This window comes from Lipotes vexillifer, unplaced genomic scaffold (genome assembly GCF_000442215.2).
Source record: "Lipotes vexillifer unplaced genomic scaffold, Lipotes_vexillifer_v1.1 scaffold440, whole genome shotgun sequence".
NCBI lineage: Eukaryota > Metazoa > Chordata > Mammalia > Artiodactyla > Lipotidae > Lipotes > Lipotes vexillifer.
This window is the reverse complement of record NW_006778543.1, coordinates 5,106,708-5,127,493: the sequence shown is the minus strand read 5'-3', so window position 1 is coordinate 5,127,493 and position 20,786 is coordinate 5,106,708. Positions and strand designations below refer to the sequence as shown.

The window sequence follows — 20,786 nt, the reverse complement described above, 5'->3', positions numbered from 1 at the left end:
AAAAAAAAAAAAAAAAAAAGAGAGAGAGAAGTGCGAGACTCTAGAGTACCACATGACAAAATTATTTTAAAACAGAAGACTCATAGTTTTATTGGAGAAGCAATTTAGTTCACTTAAAAGTAAGACTCTAGAACCAGAAGGCCTAAGTTTCAAGCTTGGCTCTGTATTTTACTATATATGTGACTTTGGATAATTTACTGAACCTGCCTCAATTTCCTCACCTGCAAAATGAAAATAATAGTGCCTCTAGTATGAGTTAACCAATATAAATCCTAAAATTAAATAAAGCCCCCCTTCTGTGTGAATCTGCATTCTGCACTCTATTCAAAGGAGCTAAAACTTACCAACTGGCATTTTGGTATCATTCTTTTCCACTCCCCCAGGTACCTTAACCATGACAGACATCTTTCTTAAAACCATGTGTATTTCCTAGCAGATCCTTTCTTTTAAGACATTACCAGGTAGAATATATTTTTTGCCTTTTCTGCTTCACCTAGTGGTGTTCAATGGCCTGAAAGATGGAGCAGTTTAGCAGTTAACTTAATTGTCAAGCCTTACTCTTTTTTCAATAATAGTAGTCAGACCCATAATCTTAAAATTCTGAATAACAAAGACAGAAAGGGCATTACCTGTGTTTTCCTGAAGTCTTCAGAGGTAGGGATGCTTTGTAAGTGTATTCAGGAGGGTGGTTTAGAACCATAATATATCTAGTAATATATCTCAGTAATTAAGATTATGTGCCTTCAATATCTACTTACTCTGCAATCTAGAAATGTCCTTGAGCCAACCTATTCCTTCACCAAAAAAAGACGAATACATCCAACCTTTAACCGGTATGTGACTGACATGTCCTCCTAAATATACAAGGAGTTCTGGGTGTGTCCTGTCTAGGCAATGAATTCATCACAACGTATCACTCTGAAACAAGGTGTCTGGGGGCTTCTAGGTTTTCTAGTTTCAAGTTCCTGTCCCAACGGACAACTCTCTGACTCCTTACACGTCTCAGCAAGAGCTGTTCAGATCTGCCCACAGAGGAGCTCTTATTCTGACTGATCAAGGCAAAACCTCCCGTGATACAGGTGCTGGAGGACTGTCCGAATGCAGAGGACGGTGAGGCTGGGTGTAAAGCAGAAAGGAGACAGAAACTGCAGAGATACGTTTTCAGTGAGAACCGGGTTTTACATTGAAAAGAAAAACACATACTAACAGGAAGGATATTAAAACGAGGTGTCAATAACAAGCTCAACGCACACACATTTTCTTTTGAAGAGTTCAAAGCACTCACACATATGTGATCTCACATTCCACTGAGGTATAAAGCCCATTTTATAGATAAGTAAAATGAAGGAAGTGCCTTGTCCATTTAGTCTACATCAAGTCAAGAATACAGGGCTTCTACCTTCCAGACTGATGTTCTATTTTTCTATCCTCGGTTGCCTGAATTTTTAACTTTATACAAAAATAAATAAAATTACTGACAATGAAAAATGAGGGCTAAAAATTGAAAACATGAGGGGAAGGGAAAGGTCTTCTAACTGACAGAAGTGAGACTGACTACAGCAATGGCTTGCAAAACGGGCTGCAAGCAGTGCTGCAACTGAAGGAGTTTCTTAGCAATACAGATTCCAGAGCCTCTCAGGTGCCCTATTGAAGATCTGAATCTCCTGGACATAACTTGAGAATCTGAATTTTTAGTAAGGTCTTCAGGGGACACCCATGCAGGGACAAGTCACAAACTACATTAGTAGATATATCCTGGTTCAAAACAACTGAATGAACACACTCAAGACATCATCTACCACCTGTGACTCTAATAAAACACAGGTAATGCCCTTACTATCTTTGTTATTCAGAATCATAAGATTCTGAGTGTGACTCCTATTCATGAAAAGAGAGTAAAGCTTGACAATTAAGCAGTAAACTGCTAAACTGCTCCATCTTTTAGGCCACTGAACACCCTGAGGTGAAGCAGAAAAGGCAATTTGCTGCATAATACTCTAGAGAACTGAAGGACTTCTTTCTCCATATAATAGTCATCGAATAAATGATAGGAAGTATATTAAAAAGACAACATCACTGTACTTTCAAAAGCTGGGAGCAACATGAACTTTTCAATCACCTACGCTAACATCTAGAGCGGTGCTTCTTAAACCCTAACATGCAGAAGAATCATCTGGGAATCTTGTTAAAACTCAGATTCTGATTCTGGAAATCGGGGGTGGTACCCAAGAGTCTCTATTTCTTACAAAATCCCAGATGATGCTGATGCTGTTGGTTCCCAGACCACACCTTAAATAGCAAAAGTCATGGAGCCATGGTCAGAGATACGTCGATGAGTGTTAGATTGGAATGAACTCTCAGTATATATACTCAGTACTTGACAGAACATTCCCAAATGAATTCTTTATGATGAGCAACATCATCTTCCCTCTTAAAGCACATACTCCCACCTCTGAAAGTCAACCCTAACAGCTTCATAAGCTAAAACTATAAACATGACATTGTCAAGCATAATCCCCAAATAGTCATTCATCTTCTTTATTTCACTGTCTGGGGATCATCTTTTAGTATCCTTTAGTTCTAGGCCATTTATATATATTATTCTACAACAATCACACATAGTACCCATTTCCATCCCTACTTCATACAATAAGAACGTGAAGCACAGACAAGTCAATTCATAAAATAATACGGAGCGTGTGATGCAGTATTCTAGCTCGTGTCCATAGTTATTCTTGCATGTATGCTGTTTGGTAGTTGATGCAATACTCCTAGCTTGTTCGGGAATTAGTTCCTGAAAGATTTGGGTATATTTCTGACTTGTGTCACTCTCAACAATAACTGAAAAGCCCTTCAACTTAATGCCATGTTCCCCCAAAATAAAAGGATTATTTTAACGCCTAGTATAAGAAACATTACTGAAGAATAAAAGTTTAGTCATTGAGAAACTACATTAGTTTGGACTCTGCTCTAACCTACTGAATGCATTTCATTTTATCAACATTAATATGAAAACCTCCAAAGTTTCAGGGAGTTTTCTCTTCATTTTTCAAGACCCACCTTAACTACCTTCTCATCCATAAAGACTTCCCAAATGACTCAGACCCAAGAGTAAACCCACCATCCTCTGAGCTACTCTGAAACTCTGTCATCCAGAGGATTTTTTTCACATTGTGTTTTATTAAAATGAATGGCCTTTGATTTAAGTGATGGCATAAAAAGATTTATTTCATCATTTACAAAGCTCTCATTTACCAAATGATCATGTATGTCTTACTTTACAGTTATATTGTAATTGCCTTAAAATCAAGATCAAAGCCCACACATCTCTATATATCCCTTCCAGCTCCACCCAGAACATCCAGACAGTCAGTAAATATCTACTTAATAACCAAAGGAATGAACCACCACAGCTCTGGTAATGCTAGACTTAATATGTAAAGTCATAAAGCAGCAGAGAAATATTAAGAAGTACATAGATATTTTGCAAATGGTATATTTTGAATGGTTCTCTGAATAAACTCTTCATTATTTAAAAACTCCTAGAACTTCTAGCTACATTAAGCCCAACTAATTTAAAAGACACTGCAAATATATTTGCATTAATTTAAATTCTATGCTCTGCTGCCAACTGGATAGCAAACATTCTCTTCATGCTACCTGAGGAAAAAAGATGTCAGTCTGTAGATCTCCCTACCATTATCGGTGCCAGATAAAATACAGGATGCCCAGTTAAATGTGAATTTCAGATAATAAACAAATAATATTTTAGTGTAAGTATGTCCCATACAGTGTTTGGGACATACTTAACATAAAATCTCAATTTTTCCAGTGCAAAACTTTAGACAATGAACACAATCAACTTTGATAAAAGAGATAATCATCTTTTTGCCTCCAGAAAAAAACTACATCAAGCTGCATAAAAAAACCAAATTGTACTTAATTCAAGTGACTTAAAATACCTTTGAGAAAAGATGTTTTATTCCTTATCCTACTTGACAGAATTTTCATGTGCTATAATAAAGCATTTATTTCAGATCCATTCATATTTCAATACCTTTTATCCTAGCAGTAGCATTTTATTCATTAGTAGAGATTAAAAATTATTTTCATAATTCATAAAGAACTGAGGTTTTCTAGATTCTAGAAAAAAATCAGCTAAAAGGTGTTGGTCTTTTGCTCTACTCTGATAATATTTCTGTATTTCGATTTTCATAACAAACAGCTCATGATATTTGTGGAGTCAGCTCTAAACAATGCTTTGTTTTTTTCCTTTTAATGCTAACTTCCAGAGATTTATGCCATGACTGAAAAAGCTCTCCTTCACCGAATAACTGTATTTCACTTTCAATAGTTTTAACCATAGTTTTTCTTCTTCAATGACTAAATGGACATCAAAGTAAATGAATAAATTATAAATACTAATCAATTAAGACTTCAAAGGTATTTTTTGGTAATTATGGAAACAAATACCTACAGATAAATTGTCACAAAGGAAGAGTAAATGAAGTGATTTAATTTAAATATAGTTCAGTATATGTGACAACTAATTAGTCATTTTTTGTGTCATAAGTGTCTACGGGTGTGGCACCTGAGGTCACTGCCACTGTTGAATGTTGGAATGAAAAGCATCTGAAGAGAGTATCTGAGGGACAAAAACAGAAAAGGAATTACAGATGTATAGGTGGGTAACCGATAATCAACTTTTAAAAGCTGAAAATTTAATATTCCGCCTTAGTCAAGTGCAAAGGAGTAGTCTACAAAATATAATCTAAGGAAAATTGAAATTCTGAATGGATAAGATTCCATTCAATGCACTCATCTTGTAATTTTATACTGAAATAATCTGATGAGTATTTACTTATTTGGAATAACTGGGTTCTTTTAGAAGGGTGTGGGGTGATTTCACCTTCACGTGGTAGAAGAAAACACAACTAATGTCATAGCTGAAAAATCTCAATTTATGATTCACTTTCAAAAAGAAGATATCCCTACCAAACATTCAAAACAGAAAAATTAATCTTCCCATGAAATAGAAAGTAAACAAGAAAAGAGAAACAAATTATATAATATGAAATGTAAATCATGGCTAAAATTTATCTTATTCCATGACTCGGTAACTGTTCCTATATAAAGTCTTCAGGACCATTAAATCTGAAATTTCTAATAAATAATGTATCCAATTAGAGGTAGCGCAATTGTGGGTTATTTTCTTGATGGACTATAATACCTTGGGTAACTTTCTGTCTCACAATGGGAATTTTCAACTTGAACCATGATGTCCATTTCAAGGCAACTGATTTATTAGGTATTGTTTAAAAGAACATGACACATAAAATACACAAATCTAGATGTAACCATCTTGGTACTCACCCTTTTAGAAACTCTGTACTAATGCACTGTGTACTTAGCTTTTTCAGATGTGCTGATAATTAAGTGCTTATCATAAAATCTATTCTTCAGAACTAGCAGAGCACACAGTTCATGTTCCTTCCCAGAGCTCTTTTAAGGTAGAAATTGTGCAGTAGCTACATTAATTTAATCAGCTACTGCATCCAATGTTATTTCCTTTAGCCTGAGATATATATTTTATGTCTAAAATATTCAAACACTGTTTAAAAAATTTTAACGCATTCATAAATCCCTAAACAGACAGATGCTTGTCATCACATACACTACCAAAAAATATGTACATTTTTCCACATTCTAGTCAATTAGGTAGATAATGACTATATCATTGATTTTCAAGTAGTTTTTTAATAATAAGGGAAGTTGACTATTTATTCAAATATTTATTGGATATGTGCATTGATGAGAATTGATGCCTCATTTTTAAAATTTTATCGTGTAATATTAATTGCACACGTGTACACACACATATATACACATTCATATCTAGGTTTAGCAAAAATTGAAAATGAACAATCATAGGATCATAAAATATGACTGATATATGTATATATATTCTTTATCTATACAGAGAGAGATACAGAGTGACAAAGAGTCTATGTACACATATATATACATACAGAGAAAGAATGATATATTTATGGAGGGAAAATAATGTCTGTGGTATGGTTCAATATATGTATATGAATGTAACAAATACACATGGTGTATACATATATAAATATATATGAATATATCTATAGTTTTGTTTTGCTAGTTTTTATGAACTTCTTTTATGAACTTCTATGAAATGGTATGAAGCTACAAATAGTTGTCTTTGATTTGTTTTTATTCGGTCAAAATTATATTTATAATACATCCATGTTGTATTCAACTGTCATTTATTCAAATTCACTATTGTATAATATTCCACTGGATGACAAACCTATAAGTTACTTAACTAACCTCTTATGTATAGTTGAGGTTTTTTTCTTATTTGTTTTGCTTTTTAATTTTTGTTTCAGTTGTTTTGCTCTTTAAAAAAATACTACTTTGAACATTTTTGCACACGTTTCCTAGTGTTCCCACACAAGAAGTTTTCTCCTGAGGAGTGAAATTACATGGTCTTTGGGAATACGAGCATCTGATATTGCCAGAATTTGCTAAATTCACTTTATAAAATCATACATACTGGCAATTTTTCGCCTTTTTTTTATCCATTATATATTTTTTGTCTTAACACCTACGTTTCCTGGAATAAATAAAATGACCTCATTGTTTTCTTTGGTTAATATTTGCCTTGTGTGATTTCATCTATCCTTATCTTTCTGCTATGGACGTCTGATTTAATTACACTGAGTATAAGGGTATGTTCTATATGATACTGGGGCTTTTTTTGGTTTTTTTTGCGGTACACGGGCCTCTCACTGCTATGGCGTCTCCCGTTGCAGAGCACAGGCTCCGGACGCACAGGCTCAACGGCCATGGCTCACGGGCCCAGCTGCTCCGCGGCATGTGGGATCTTCCCGGACCGGGGCACGAACCCGTGTCCCCTGCATCGGCAGGCGGACTCTCAACCACTGCGCCACCAGGGAAGCCCGATACTGTTTTTCTGAAATCTTATTTCTTATTGGCTTAGTATGTATCAAATTTTATAAGCATTTTATATCTGCTTGAAAAGCATGTGCATTCTCTAATCGGTGGGTGTAGAATTTATGCATTTTAATTAAATCAAGTTAAAAAAAAAAAAAAAACAGGGAGTTCCCTGGTGACCTAGAGGTTAGGATTCTGGGCTTTCACTGCCGTGGCCCAGGTTCAATCCCTGGTCAGGGAACTGAGATCCTGCAAGCCACACGGCACTGCCAAGATAAATAAATAAATAAATAAAGTTTCTTAATTTGTTGCTCAAATATTTTATATTTTGAAAAAATTTTTTCTGTTCAACCTTTAATAAGGGAGGTTTCCTAAAATGTACTACTGTGATTGTGTTTTGTCATATTTTCCCTGTAGTTCTTGATCAATTTGTGCTTTACATATATATTTATTTATATTTATATTTTATATATTTGTAATTATTATATATCCCTGATGAACTGAACCTCTTATCATTAGTAATGACTTTTCCTGCATATGCTTTTTGTCTTAGGTCTAAATTGTATGACATTAATAAAGCTACCTCAATTGTTCTTTCGTGTATATTTACGCCTATAACTTAGTCTATTTTGCTCTTTCAAACTCTCCACAGCCTTATGCTTTGAGTGTGTAACCTATAAACAGCTTATAGTTAAATTTTTTTTAATATGTCTGATAATATCTTTTAAGTGGAAAGTTTAACCCCCACAGATTCATTAAGATTTTTGATATCTGGACTTTTTTTTTTTTACCATCTTCCTTTAAAAATTCTATTTGTCTACTTTTTCCCATGTATCCTCTAAAAAAGGATACATTAAAAAAAAGATTGAATTTTACGGGTGTTCTTTACTTTGTTGTCCATTTTTCTCCTCTATAGCTTTGGAAGTTATGTACTCATTTCCTACTCTTTCATTAGTTAGCCCTAAAGTTATCAAAATATGCATAACAAAGTCCTAACTCACTAACTCCTGACAATTCAAGCACTTTAGAACACCTTAATTCTGATCAATCTCCCTGCAAACTCGCATAATAGTGTTGCCCAATAACTCAGTCTATCCCTTTTTAACTGCATAAATTAGGCATGCTATGGCTGTCGAGACTTACTCACAGTTCCCTGGTCTTTGTTTATGTGAAAATGTCTTTGCTCTAATTTTTGAAAGGTAGTTTTGACAGGCAGGCAATACTAGGTTGACTTTTTTTTTTTTTTTCTTCAAAACTGAATAGTATTCCTCCGTCTTCTGGTTTCCATTGTGGCTGATAAAAAGTCTACTGTTAACCTAATAGTCTTTTCTGAATAGTTGAGCTGTTGTTTCTCTTTAGCTGCTCTAAGGAACCTCTCTGTCTTAGCATTTCAATCTTTACTACAAGATGTCTATGACTGATTTTATTTGTGTACAGATGGCCCCCAACTTATGATGGTTCGACTTACAATCTTTCAACCTTAGGATGGTGCAAAAACCATATGCAGTCAGTAGAAACCGTACTTTGAATTTTGAATTTGGATCTTTTACTGGGCTAATAATATGCAGGATACGTGGTACGATACTCTCTCACGATGCTGGGTCGAAGCAGGGAACCCCAGCTCCCAGTCAGCCACATGATCAGGAGGGGAAAAAACCAATACATTTACAACCATTCTGTACCCAGACAACCATTCTGGTTTTCACTTTCAGTACAGTATTCAATAAATTACATAAGATAGTCAACACTTTATTATAAAATAGGCTTTGTGTTAAAAGATTTTTCTCAACTATAGGGTACAAGTGTTCTGAGCACATTTAAGTTAGGCTAGGCTAAGCTATGATTTCAGTAGGTTAGTTGTATTAAATGCATTTTTGATCTACGTTATTTTCAACTTATACTGGGTTTACTGGGACATAAACCCATCATAAGTCGAGGAAGATCTACATATTCTGCTCAGTATAAGCTATCCTATTTTGTACCTGTGTGTGTATGTCTTTCATCAGTTTTAAGAACTCATCTGCCATTATCTTCTCAAATACTGATTGCTTATCTTCCATTCAATATTCTTTTCTTCTGGGATTCTAATTAGATGCATGTCAGAACAGCTTCTTGTATTTTCATGTCTTAATATCCACTTTTGATATTTTCCATCCCCTTCCCCTCTCTTAAGTATTCTGGCTAATATCTTCAGATTTAGCTTCTGATTAACTCATTTGCTAATATATTACTTAACTTATCCATATGTTTTAAATTTCAATAGTTAGATTGTCCATTCAAAAATGCTATTGTTTCTTTTTTGATTATTCCTGGTTATTTATAGTCTCATGTAGCTTGATCAATTTATAAGTGTAATTTTCATTTCTTTAAACATTTATTAATTATTATTTTCTAAATGAAAACTGCTGATCTGAAGTTCCTGGGTATCTAAAGCTATTATTTGCTTTTCCAACTGATTTCACATGTAGTGATTTACATCCACACTCATATGGTAAACTGTTGTAACGTGGAAGCTCATATAAGGTCTATCTTAAGCCATACATAACATGGAGGTGAAAACTGGAGTATTTTCCTGGAGATAAATCTGTGTTTACTTCTGACAGGAGTCAGAGGAAGGCAGTAATGTCGAATCACATTAGCCAACTTCAAGGTGCCAGCTTAGAGTGAAACTCATGGATTCAATGCCCTCTCTCTGCCAGTGACACTGGGATTAGTCTCAATATAACTGTAGTATCAATGTCAGCATTTTTCATCCATGAAAACTTGCATTCCCTGCTTGCTCTCCCCAGTCTGGGTTTAGCTCACTTTTGGTGAAGGGGTGAAGAGAAAAGCTTCAGAACTTTCACTTAATTCATGGAAGTCTAACAAGTCACTAAGAAATTATGTTTTATCTGGTATAGTTGCTCTGTAAGGAGGTATTCCTCCCACAACTCCAGAAACACAAAGTTATAACACTGAAAATGTTGATTAGGAGAATGGTAGTCAATTAGAGAATGGGTACACTGGTTAATTAAATAATATATAATAAAAGAAATGGAGTGTGAGAAACAAACATGAGTGGAATATAACAATTCTGTCATGACGTGAACTACAGGGTATCATAAGTAAATATGAAACATAAAGAAAGGAGAACTGGCCAAGTTTCACTTACTAAGTGGATAATGTTGGCAGTTCAACTCAGGTTAAACGGGTTCTTTAGGAAAATGCCCATGGAATGAAATCCACACTGAGGTTTTTCTCTGATAGCTTTAAATCAACTCTCTTGCTTCTTAGCTGTAGTTATTTTATAGCTACATGATTTCCACACATTGTACAGCTCTCCGTTTGTGCTATCTTTTTTAGTACACTATAAGCCTTGTACATAAAGTATTCAAAAGCCTAGAATATAATCCCCAGTAATAACAGAATTGCGGTAAAAGTTTCCCAACATGAATAATATGAATAAATATAAATTTAACTAGAAAGATAGTATTGTGATGTGGTCAACTTCTCTCCTCCTACACTACCTTCAAAATGTAGCATTTGGGGGAAGTGCTTTGATAGCAGATTAAGTTTTCAACATTCATGTGACTATCTGTTTTCACATCCCTGGAGGCTCCACTGTTCAACTTTCAGTAGAGTTTCTTTATACTTCTTACCAAGCTGTGGCTCCTGAAACAGTAAGTCTCCAAATTTCAAATATTTCTAGAAGAACTCAAGCAGAGCACCTTAAAGGACCTAGGATCACACAAACTACATCAGGTTTTAAGAATAAGTGTGAGAGGATTATAATGACCTAGAGACAAGTGCTGCTAATTATTTTTAATCTAATACTAAGAAGGTTGACTTAAGTTCAAAATGTACTTTTATTTTGTGTGTCCTCAGAAGGGTTCCAAGACCATACAATAGTCAAAGATTAAATTAAAACTCACCATGGAGATTTTGACTTATTCATGACTACTGTGAAGTCAAAATCTCACAGGGATCTCATTTATTTAAATGTACTCACGGAGCACCTATTACCCGTCCTGGCACTACTACGCTAAATCGTGCAGATACAGCAATGAACAAAATAGAACTAGTCTCTTCCCTCTGGAGCTTACTTTCATTACTGAATATTAATTAAACTCTGAGATTATTCAGTAATATTTTTATTCATATTTATTTCTTAGATTTTGTTTGTTTGTTTAACCAAAACATATGGAATCTCTATTTTTCCAGCCAAGTTTTCAACCAATAGCCTCAGCTTCCTCAAAAAAAGCCACTCATCCAAGGGATCTGGTATCTACATGCATCAGTGTGTGTGTGTGTGTGTGTGTGTGTGTCTGTGTGTTGGCTAATTTCTTCATGATTAAAAAAAGCCTCCTCCTTCAAAAAAAGAATGAGTTATCTAATTTCTACATCGCTTAAGAAATGTACACACACAGTATACACACTAACAAGGCTCGGAAGAAAGCTAATGTCTGCTTGCCCCAGAAATAAATAAGCATGCAGCTAACATCAAAAGAGCCAGAAACACTCACTGCAAGTGTGAACACATATTTGATCGCAGGACTGTGTCTTTCCCAGGGCTGACCTTATAAATTAAACAGTGTAAATCTCAAGGAAGTGTTTTCTGAACGTTTAGATCCACTGTGAACATTAGGATGCCCTTCAAATTAACATGTAACATTGTTAGCCTATTGTTGGACATAAACTGCTTCGTTACTGGTGATTGAGAAAACAGACACACACTGGTACTAACACACAACGTTTTAAAATAATGGGAGGAACTATTTAAAATCTTGGGATGTGAAAATTTAAATAACCAGATTTTTAAACTAGGATATTGAGTCTGCAAATGGAAAAGCCCTTAAAAATAGTAAATAAAGCTCTTGACTTTGATGCTTAGAGGCATGATAACAAGAGTACCCAATACTCTGGAAGTAATATCTGAATGCACTATGTTACCAGGATTCTGCTAAATCATAAGTTCCATAAGGGCACTATGTTTATGTTCTTTTCTCCTATTTTATAATCAATGTCTGGCACTATGTGTATTTTTGGAGTTAATTAGTTAAGAAATGAATACGTAAATAAAATAAAGATATGTATTCTAGGGCTTCCCTGTTGGCGTAGTGGTTGAGAGTCCGCCTGCCGATGCAGGAGACACGGGTTCGTGCCCTGGTCCGGGCAGATCCCACATGCCGCGGAGCGGCTGGGCCCGTGAGCCATGGCCGCTGAGCCTGCGCGTCCGGAGCCTGTGCTCCGCAACGGGAGAGGCCACAGCAGTGAGAGGCCCGCGTACCGCAAAAAAAAAAAAAAAAGATATGTATTCTAAACTCATCTCTAGAAAGTATGAAAGATTAATTGGGAAAGTTAATGTTTATAAGAAGAATAAGATGAAAGTAGAAGGAAAACAGTAACACACCTTACATCTATTTACGAATCTGAAACAACGTAAGCAGCTTTACTCACTCAGAGTGTACAGAAACCCAAAGTCACACATATTACAGAGTTCTCTGCTTCACATTACTGTCTGTACGCAAAACAAGGATGTTGCTTAATTTTTTAAAACTAGAAGAATGTCCGATTTCATTTTAAAAGAAAAATGAGCAACATGTTCTCAAGCGGATTGTGTCCCAGTTGGAATAGAGAATAGTACATATTATAGTGGCATCTTTCATTTGGAAGCCGCTCCATCAAAAATCATGGGATATGGGGTCATACTTAGCAAGCACAAATAAATGAATTGCGGTAAAACCATCAACATTATCAGCATCATTGAGAATTTTAAAATATATTCAGTAGATGGTATAAAACAGGTATGAATCATAAGAGTAAACAGTTTGAAACAAGTGACCAAATTAAAATCTGTGGCTATCACATCTACCAATATGGAATCTGCAGTCTATGATCTTACAGAACATGATCTTGTTCTATAACTGCCCAAGGTCACCACAATCATTCCCCAAAATTCTTGGGTCAGCCCTCTGGATACTTTCTATCATTTTCTCACTATTTTTCCCCCTTACGGCTTACCTGTAGTGTCGGGAAATCTCTTCTTCCACCTGGGTAATGAAATCACATTTGGTACATGAGTGTTCTTTGCTTTCCTTGACAGCCGGCTGCCCGTCCGATCCTTGCAGGTGATTGCCTTCTTGTTTGACGTCCGATGCTTGGGACTCATGCACACTCTCGTAATGAAAGAGGAGCACGTCCACGTCGGGGGTGGAGAAGGAACATTGGTGGCACTGGTGTTTGACTCTTGAGCTTCCGGCCGCCCCCGGAGACAAGTGCAAAAGCAAGAGCGCACAGTGGGAGCAATTACTTTTCCTACAAGCAAATGGATAAGTAATTTCTCCAAGGTGCTTTTCTGGGCTGCAAAGGCCTCTGGGACAGAAGGGACAGTGTTTAATGGTACACTTATGAATGTTATGGAGCTGTTGATAATGACGGAGAAGTGGCCCCACGACAATAACGTCAGGGCCATGGCTTTTGGAATATCTGAAGTCGCAGAACTGACAATTGTAGCTCGTGACCATATTATCCTCTGCTCCCTTGCTGGAGAAGTCCTTCTTCTTTGCCCCACTAGAGCCCTTGTCTGCCTTGGTCATTGGCTCCCCTTCTGCACTTTTGGCTACATCATTCTGATTAATGACAGAGCCCCTGGACAGCTTGTCATTCAATTCTGGGTTAAGGCCACCTGACTGTGCTCCTCCGTGCTGCTTGCCATAATGTTCCAGCAGCTTAAGTGAGCTTGATGACTCGCAGCTGAAACTACAAAATTTACACCAGTAGTAACTGGTGGCCTCTGTACCATTTTGTCTTGAATCAAGGGGTTTGATGGGCACCGAGTAACCAACAGGCGTGTCATCTCCTGCCTTGACTGTCATCTTGTCCTGCCACTTTCCCAAGTCTCCGGAATCACTGGACCGAAGTGCAGGGATGGATTTGTTAGAGTTCTTCTCCGAAGGTTTTGCACCCTCAGAGGAGGGGAGAGAAGCTTTTATTTTGTTCGGGTGAGTCTGAAGAAAATGTTGTTCTAGTTCCATTGATGAGTTGCCCATATAAGTGAAATTGCAGAATTTACAGCGGAAGTACTTGGTGTTTCCTTGGCAATCTGGTGTTTTCCGTCCAATGCCAATGAATGTTCCACCTGAAGTAACCTGGCGTGGAAGAAATGGATGTTACTTTAAAGGTATCATTAATTCAGTGCTTTTTGTGGGAGGGAGGAGGTGACACTGCCAAGTATCCCACATCCAAAAATACAATAGTACTTCTGCTTATTATGAAATCACTTGAATAATCAGAGCCAAAGAAATTCACTCTTCATTACGCAATAGCAACTCTATGAGAGGCTCATTATGCAAAACATTTTTGGCCAAAGTATCTGATGAAGGTAAGTTATAAAAGTACTATAACTAATGCAAAGGATTTAATAATATATACTTAAAAAAAAAAAAAAAAACCTACAAAGACTTCCAATTAAAGAGGTTTTACTACTGTCTCCTTCAAATCCCATGCCCGCGGAAGCAGCCAAATCACGTGAGATTTCTTCTCACAAAGCTAAGGGTTGCCATCAACACCAGGGGCAGTTGCTCAGAGATTACTCAACGTAGGTGTCCTCCAAGGAAATCCTCTGTTCAGTTCCTACAGCAATAAGGCTGCAAAGATGAAGTCTATCTTTTGGGTAAAATAAAGGTGCTAAATGACCACACAAAATGGCTTATGGTTAAAGCCCGAGAATGCACAATCAGACTGAAAGTAAAACGAAATCATCGGTGGGCTTGAAATCTTGGTGAAGGAGGGTCGATGTAAGGAGTTTAAAATGTTTCCCCATCTAGGACAAATGAAATAAAGAAAACCTTCCAGGGCTTCATTTGATTAAGGCTCTGTCTCATAGAGAAGACTCAGCCCCTCCCATGAGTGGGTGATGGGGACAGTCAAGGGCCAAAATAAAATAATTTCACCATAAAACTCACCACAGCTCTGTTTTCTATCCAAAATTATAAAACTGTGTATAGTGTTAGGGCAATCAAGGCCTTCAAAGGGCATTTTATCGAAACCTCTTCTCTGGGTGCACCACATCAGGCAGCATAACTAAGTGCCACCACCCGGCAGCCAAAGTTCACTGTTTAAAAGAGTTTTTGACAGAAATGCTCCAAAGGGGGAGAAATTTCCTCTTTCAACAATCAGGGAATTTTTGAATTTTTCCAGCAACCAGATGTAATAGATTAAGCACGTGGCATAATCGTGTTCTTCCTTCTTCCACAGCTGCTCAAAAATGACATGTGTGATCACCGCTCTCATCCAAATCACTCCATGAGAAAAGTCTCAAGCATCTCAAAATCATTTAAAAGATTCTACTTAATATGCAAATAATATTCCTTTAGCACACTGAGAGACACAGTTGTTCTCTACTATACAGGACTAAGATTGAAGTCCGTTCTGTCACTTAAAGAGAGGTGTGACCTGGATCAAATTACTTAACCTCTCTGGCCAACAGCTTCTCACTGGGGGCCACCTTTAAACTTACTTCCAATATTACAGTTGGAGGAAATGTGCATGAACACATCAACCACTCATTTACTATACATTAAGATTAATAAATTATGAAGTTCTCCCACAGCCGTTAACCGAAGGATGACAATGTTCCACTTTAAACAGTGTCTATATTCACCAAGGCAAACACCCAGATTTCAGTCTGTTGGCAGCAGAGCATTATCTAAAGCAGAAGGGCAAGAATGGGGGCACCCTTCCAGGCAGCAACCTGACAATTAATCATTGGTGTAAAGGATGTCAAAGCCAGACTACACAAGGTAAGTCTAACACCATTCCAACCTAACACTTTAGTGACCAAAGCAAATAAAATTTGCACTGAAATGTAATGCGTAATATTGCAAAATTCATCCATTTCCCAATTCGCTAGAGGTGAGAAGAACCTTGTTTTCAAAAACAAAATGGACCTTTCAATGGGATGCCACCTACTCAGGTACTTGGTTCAGGAACTTCAACTTGAATCAAAAGGAGCAAATTCAGAACTATCCCAACCTTCTCTAACGTGAGCAAAGAAGGCTAGTGTACAAACTCCAGAAATGGAAATTTGCTTCTCTGAGCTACCACATTGCTTCAGAGCTGCTGAGTTTCCTTAATAGAAAATGTTTTTAACTTCTGCTTGTAGAACAGGGATTCCTGAGAAACCATGACACATCATCACTATTTCTTTGATTTTGCAATCTTCAGGCCTCTCACGTTCTATGTCCACACTGAGAGGGCCGAGCAAAGAGCACATACAGTCTTTAAAAAGCCCTAAACTTATGATGTTGAAGGGAATTTAAAGCATCACAACATCCCTTCCAGTATTTGACATCAACTTTAAGAGTCAGAAAATCCATGCTAAGAAAGGCTAGTATATCAGGTGAAGAGAACATTTCATACCAAAACCCGCCAATAAATCATTTTGGTCTGGGATTAACTAAGCTACTATGAAAACTGAATTAAATCTTTAAAGTTGGCAGTGTCTATGTGTCTAAAGGTTGTGTCTTTAGCCAACTCCATTGTTTAGGATGCTTTTAATGGTTATATACTTTATGCTGAAAAGTGCCTTCAGACTACCCACTGCCGTTTCAAAAACCAACCAAGCAACCAAATAACACAAGGATCTAACTTAACGGCAAGAACAAAAATACTGACACTTGTACAGATTATCTGTTTGCCTTCCTCGTAAACAGCAGTTAATCATATTAGTATTACATATTATTAAAAGCTAATATAATATTAGAGTTACACATCTTACATATTATAAAAGCCAACTTTGGAAAACATAATTACTCAGGGTTCTATTCCTTTTCTCTTTCCAAAATAAGGTTTTAAGGTTACATTTGTGGCCATTTCTATGCTATCTCTATGAGAGATGTACCTTAAGTCATGGTGAAATATGACTGTTGTACAATATATCATTTAACTGAATTCTGAAATAAAATATAATTTATTATTTTAGGACACCATACCTAAGACTAAACCATACCCATTTCATGTTCATGACCCACGAATGCTGACTTAAAACAATTCTTTTCTAGGTTAAACCCAAATACACAGCAAGAACAGTTAATGCAAAATCAATGTTTTGCAGCAACAGTTTATTTAATCTTATTGCCAGGAAACAGCACCTACACATTCAGAGAATTACTTCAAACTTTCCAAACGGTTGAACCCAGTAAGGAATAGAAAAACTTATTCCCTAGCTATGGCTATACTAAAAAGAGATCACAAGCAGAACAAAGAGTATAAACTTCAGTCTTTCTTCTTTTGCTAACCAGAACTTTAATGAAAACCCATAATCCAGTAGTGCCTTTGATACAGATATCCACATTTAAAAATTCCCATTAAACTGCCAATTCTGGACTAAAAATTACACCTATTTATTCATCTACTTAATAGTTACTGGGTATTTAGCTTGTGCCAATCTCTGTGACAGACATCAGGATACAACAGTGAAAAGCTAGACCACAACTCTGCTTTTAAATTACTTATATTTTAAGATCAAAATTTGTAGGTGGGCTTCCCTGGTGGCGCAGTGGTTGGGAGTCCGCCTGCCGATGCAGGGGACACGGGTTCGTGCCCCGGCCCAGGAAGATCCCACATGCCGTGGAGCGGCTGGGCCCGTGAGCCATGGCCGCTGAACCTGCGCGTCCGGAGCCTGTACTCCACAAGGGGAGAGGCCACAACAGTGAGAGGCCCGCGTACCGCAAAAAAAAAAAAAAAAAAAAAAATTTGTAGGTAAAACCCTTTATTTATTTGTATGTATCTTTACTTGCATTTGTTTGCTCCCAAGGGAAGTTCTCAAGTTAAATCTTGTAGAAAGACACACTATTTAACCTTCTGGCACCACAGTTTCATCATCTTTGTGGCTATAAATAATATTGTACACTTTGCCATTTTATAGAATTATCGTGAGGATAACGTGAGAGAATGCATCCAAAGAGTGATGTGCAAAAGTCTACATCACTGCTGTCCAACAGAATTCTTGAGTTGATGGAAATGTTCTGTAGTCCACCCTGTCCAATACGGCAGCCACTAGCTAAGTGCTACGGAACACGTGAAACAGAGCTAGTGCAACTGAAGAACTGATTTTTAAAAATTTAATTTGTCGTTTTTATGAATTTTTCATAAATTTAGTTTTAATGAATTGGAATTTAAATAGCCCCATGTAGCTGGTGAATACCATAGCAGACAGCACACTCTACAGTACTAGTCACATGAATGCGACTATTATTTAATAAAATGAACTATCTCTGAATTTCTCCCGCCAATGAAATGAAAAGACTAAACAGAAGGGGAAGTGGTAAAGTCAGACTCAAATACTCGTCACCCTTAGTATTCTTAGCTGTAAACGTAAAAGTTCAATTCTGTTGTTACTAAGCTAATGCTTCCATTTACATTCCTTCTTGGACTGAAGGAACGGTATTACATTCATCTTTGGAAGTAAGCAGGAGCTCAATACACTTTGGTTGAATGAATGAACTAGTTATTGGAGATGTGAAATCTCCCACTTACTTGGGCTACGGGAGCTATACTGATTCACGGCCCTATTATCATTGACTCAACCTGACATATGGGCTACTTCAAAAAACAAGACAAATTGCATCTTTCAACCCAAAAACAAACGACTACGGGGTCATTCGCTTGTGAATTAGAGCTATACAGAAACACCCAAGACACCTGTTAAGGCATGAAAAATAACAAATTTTAAGTTGTTTTTCACTGATTGAGCACTGTGATGTCTTTTTCTTCTATTTTAACCTCAGTTCTAAAAACTCTTCCATGTAGTTTGTTCCATGCGTTTCATTTATAATTTATCTACATATGGCTTTTCACAAAAATGTTTCACTATAGAAGTTAAAAATATAAAAGGTTGGCTTTTTTTCAAGGTCTTTAACCTCAATTTAGCTCTTTCCTCCTAATAGTATGGAACAAAACCTAGTAAGAATAGTATCTAAAAGAATATGTCAAAGGGAAAGATCTTTTAAAGCCTCAGAACTCTTAAAATGACACTTTAGCAAATGTACTTATTTTCAATGGAACAAAAAGAGTTGTTTGAACTAAACACAAACTCTTCCTCAGATGTGGTTCATATTCAAGGACTGTAATTGATAGCAACAGAGACAATTAGGAGGGTACTAATTTAAAAGGACTTGAGGTTACGGGCTGATCGTCAAAAAGAGTAAAACCACGACTGTAAAAAACTAAGTTCTTAAAAATCACTGTTCAAATACTGAAGTCACAAATAACGTGAAGAAATCTGTCAGGGCCAGCCAATCTTGGCTGAAAATACCTAAATTCAGAATCTATGTGCTAATCTACATAGGGAATGTTTCCACGTTGCACAGTTCTTTAAAACACATTGCAGAGTATAGAGTGGGCCTCAACGATGTATCTTTGATGGAAATTAAGTATTTAAAATTTTCAATAACAAATCTAATTAAACGGCAGTCAGCTCAGTCACATGCTATCATAGCCTATTCTTTGTGTCGCTGGTATAAATCCCATATACATCTTTGTCACTGGATTTATAAGAGCCAACTAATTTTTTGGGGGGGTGAGGGCAAAACCTAAATTGGTAGAGGTGCAAATATAAGGGTAAAATACTGCTTATCCTTAATTATCTACATTTTTATAATAAATGTTTTGTATTACAATAATAAACAGTCTATCCCAAACTGGTTTTCTTATTTTACTCAGCATAATATCAATCTAATTTTCTATGGTTATTTGGTATTTGGACAGATAGAAAACGGGTAAACCTTAAAGTCGGTCTCACTAACTTAGAAGGTAATCTTTTAGGGGACAATATGCAGAAGAAAACTGAAAATGCAGTGCAAGTGGATGATAAGACTGAGTACGTTATCCACAGCATTCCTTTCCTCCAGCTGATCTGCCATTGCCGCTGGCTCATAATGGAGATAAATAATAATTGCATGTTTGTCCTAAAGAGGGTCTTAATGAGAAGACAGAGTTGAATCACTGTGGAACATCCTTCCTCCAGGGAAGGGTGATTCGTGGCATGCTTACTATGTGCCAAGCACTGGGAGACACAAGGAAATGACAAAGCCCCAAACCCCCAACGTGTCTGCATTTTAGTGCATAAAGTTCCCAGGTAAATAGATGACCACAGTGGAATATGTGCTTCTGCTGAAAGCTGTACCAAGTTCCATGACCACACAGAGGAAAAGCGCCTAACCTACACTGACTGGTCCACAAAGACTTCCGGAAGGAGGTGACAACTGAGCTGTGGACAGATGAGTTGGCATTTGGGATGAGCCTCAAAGGCAGTGATCTCAGAAAGGTTTTTCAGGTGCAGGAAACAAAATGAGTAAAGCATAAGTGAGGATGAAACAGTGCAAGCTGGTTTCAGGAAATGTGGAGGAAGTTTGGGGGTGAGAGAGAATTTGGAAAAGTGATGTCTTAACGGAGAGTCTACATTGACTTATACAAGTATAATTAAAACGATCTACTTTTTTTATAGAAAGTAAACCTATACTTCCTACAGAACACAGGAAGACAGATCTCTAAGTGAAATTTTTAAAAATTAAAGAAAGGAAGGAAGGGAGGGAAGGAGGATGGGTAAGAGAAGAGATGGAGGAAAGGAAGGATAAAGAGGAAGCAGGGAGGAAAAAGAACAGAAAGAAACAGAAACCGAAGGAAGGCAAGAAGGGGGAGGAAGGAAGGGAGAGCAGATGACAAGGGAAAGAACAGAAGGGAACAGAAAGAGAAAGTAAATAAGTAAAGAAGCCACTAAGAATTTACTAAGTAAACATTAAGGGTGGTGCCAGTGGCGGGTGGGG

General features: G+C 36.8%; 1 protein-coding gene across 4 annotated transcripts in view; it reads right to left on the bottom strand.

The window, feature by feature from the left end:
- The window catches only part of TRPS1 (transcriptional repressor GATA binding 1), a 260,828-nt gene that overhangs the window by 183,342 nt on the left and 56,700 nt on the right, over nt 1-20,786 (bottom strand). For all 4 annotated transcript variants that reach the window (XM_007451683.1, XM_007451684.1, XM_007451686.1 and 1 more), the window contains one exon: nt 12,982-14,108. In XM_007451683.1, coding sequence (XP_007451745.1) covers nt 12,982-14,108 — 1,127 coding nt within the window. The remainder of the gene's footprint in view (nt 1-12,981; nt 14,109-20,786) is intronic.